Below are 1,872 nucleotides of genomic sequence, written 5' to 3'. Positions count from 1 at the left end.
TGTGGTTCATCGCTTACATACAACACCCAGTGCTCATCCAAACAAGTGCCCTCCTCAATGCCCATCACCCATTTCCTCTCCCCCCCACTCCTCCCTCCACCCTCAGTTTGTTCTCTGTATTTAAGAGTCTCTTATGGTCTGCCTCCCTCCTTCTTATTTTTAATTTTTTGAGGAACCTCCATACCATTTTCCAGAGTGGCTGCACCAACTTGCATTCCCACCAGAAGTGCAAGAGTTCCCCTTTCTCCGCACCTTTGCCAACATCTGTCGTTGCCTGAATTGTTAATTCTAGGCATTCTGATAGGTTTTAGGTGGTATCTCATTGTGGTTTTGATTTGTATTTCCCTGATGATGAGTGATGTTGAGCATTTTTTTCATGTGACTATTAGCCGTCTGGATGTCTTCTTTGGAAAAGTGTCTATTCATGTCTTTTGCCCATTGCTTCCCTGGATTATTTGTTTTTGGGATGTTGAGTTTATAAGCTGTTCATAGTTTTGGATACTAACCCTTTTTCTGATATATCATTTGCAAATATCTTTTCCCATTCCGTTGATGCCTTTTGGTTTTGCTGATTTTTTCCTTTGCTGTGCAGAAGTTTTTTATCTTGATGAGGTCCCAATTGTTCATTTTTGCTTTTGTTTCCCTTGTCTCTGGCGACATGTCAAATAAGAAGTTGCTGTGGCCCAGGTCAAAGAGGTTATTACCTGTTGTCTCTTCTAGGATTTTGATGGCTTCCTGTCTTATGTTCACATCCCTGGTTCATTTTGAGTTTATTTTAGTGTGTGGTGTAAGAAAGTGGTCCAGGTTCATTCTTCTGCATGTTGCTGTCCAGTTTTCCCAACACCATTCTTTCCTGTTTTGCCAAAGACTAGTTGGCCATGCATTTGTGGTCCATTTCTGGGTTCTCTATTCTGTTCCATTGATCTGTGTGTCTGTTCTTGTGCCAGTACCATAGTGTCTTGATGGTCACAGCTTTGTAACACGGCTTGAAGTCTGTAATTGTGATGCCTCCTGCTTTGGTTTTCTTTTTCAGGATTGCTTTGGCTATTTGGGGTCTTTTCCGGTTCCATACAAATTTTAGGATTGTTTGTTCTAGCTCTGTGAAGACTGCTGGTGTTATTTTCATAGGGATTGCTGGATCCTGGTTTTTAAAAAAAAGTTACAAAAGCCATTCTTAAAGCGAATATACTTTTTACCTGCTAGCATAGACTAATCTTCCTAGGGGTGATGATATTGTACGTCTATAGCGTATTGTTTTTATTCTGAGGAAATGCATGGGACAGTATTTAGTTACGAAATGTTATAATGCATTAGTTATGAGATTTCATGATGTCTGCAGCTTACTTTATATGATTCAACAACACAACTTACCTTGAAGAGGTTCAACAGCCATACCTACATACTCCAGAAGAGAAAGTGAACAGACATGGCAAAATGCTAAGAACTGTTTGATCTAGGAGTAGGGTCCACAACAAAATACCGAGGGTGTGTGAACACCATCGCTCCTCGCGGAGCCGCCCCCCGACCGCCGCGCCTGGGAGTCAGAGGCTGGGCCAGCGTCCTGAGCGCCGCGCTCCCGCCCGCCTCGCCTCGCCTCCGGNTGACCTGCGGTGATGGAGCCGCCGAAGGTGGAAAAGTTCAGCTCCGCGAACAGGGGAAACGGGCTGCGCGCCTTGGCGCAGCTGCGCCCCGGAGAGCTCCTCTTCCGCTCGGATCCCTTGGCGTACACGGTGTGCAAGGGGAGCCGTGGCGTCGTCTGCGACCGCTGCCTCCTCGGGTACGTACGGAGCGCCCTCGCCCACCGAGTCCGGGGCGGCGCGCGGAGACGTGGTGGGGCCGCCGGCCGCGGGAGTCCTCCCGGCCCTGGGGGGG

The 1,872-nt window shown here is 47.3% G+C and overlaps 1 protein-coding gene across 1 annotated transcript in view; it reads left to right on the top strand.

Moving 5' to 3' along the window:
• The first annotated feature begins 1,605 nt into the window (after positions 1 to 1,605).
• Positions 1,606 to 1,872, top strand: part of SMYD3 (SET and MYND domain containing 3) — a 696,975-nt gene continuing 696,708 nt past the window's right edge. The window contains exon 1 of the mRNA XM_077779902.1: positions 1,606 to 1,777. Coding sequence (XP_077636028.1) covers positions 1,614 to 1,777 — 164 coding nt within the window. The 5' untranslated portion in view covers positions 1,606 to 1,613. The remainder of the gene's footprint in view (positions 1,778 to 1,872) is intronic.

Source organism: Crocuta crocuta, unplaced genomic scaffold, assembly GCF_008692635.1.
Source record: "Crocuta crocuta isolate KB4526 unplaced genomic scaffold, BGI_CrCroc_1.0 scaffold322, whole genome shotgun sequence".
NCBI lineage: Eukaryota > Metazoa > Chordata > Mammalia > Carnivora > Hyaenidae > Crocuta > Crocuta crocuta.
Note: the sequence above shows the minus strand (reverse complement) of the source record. Positions and strands in the feature narration are given on the sequence as shown.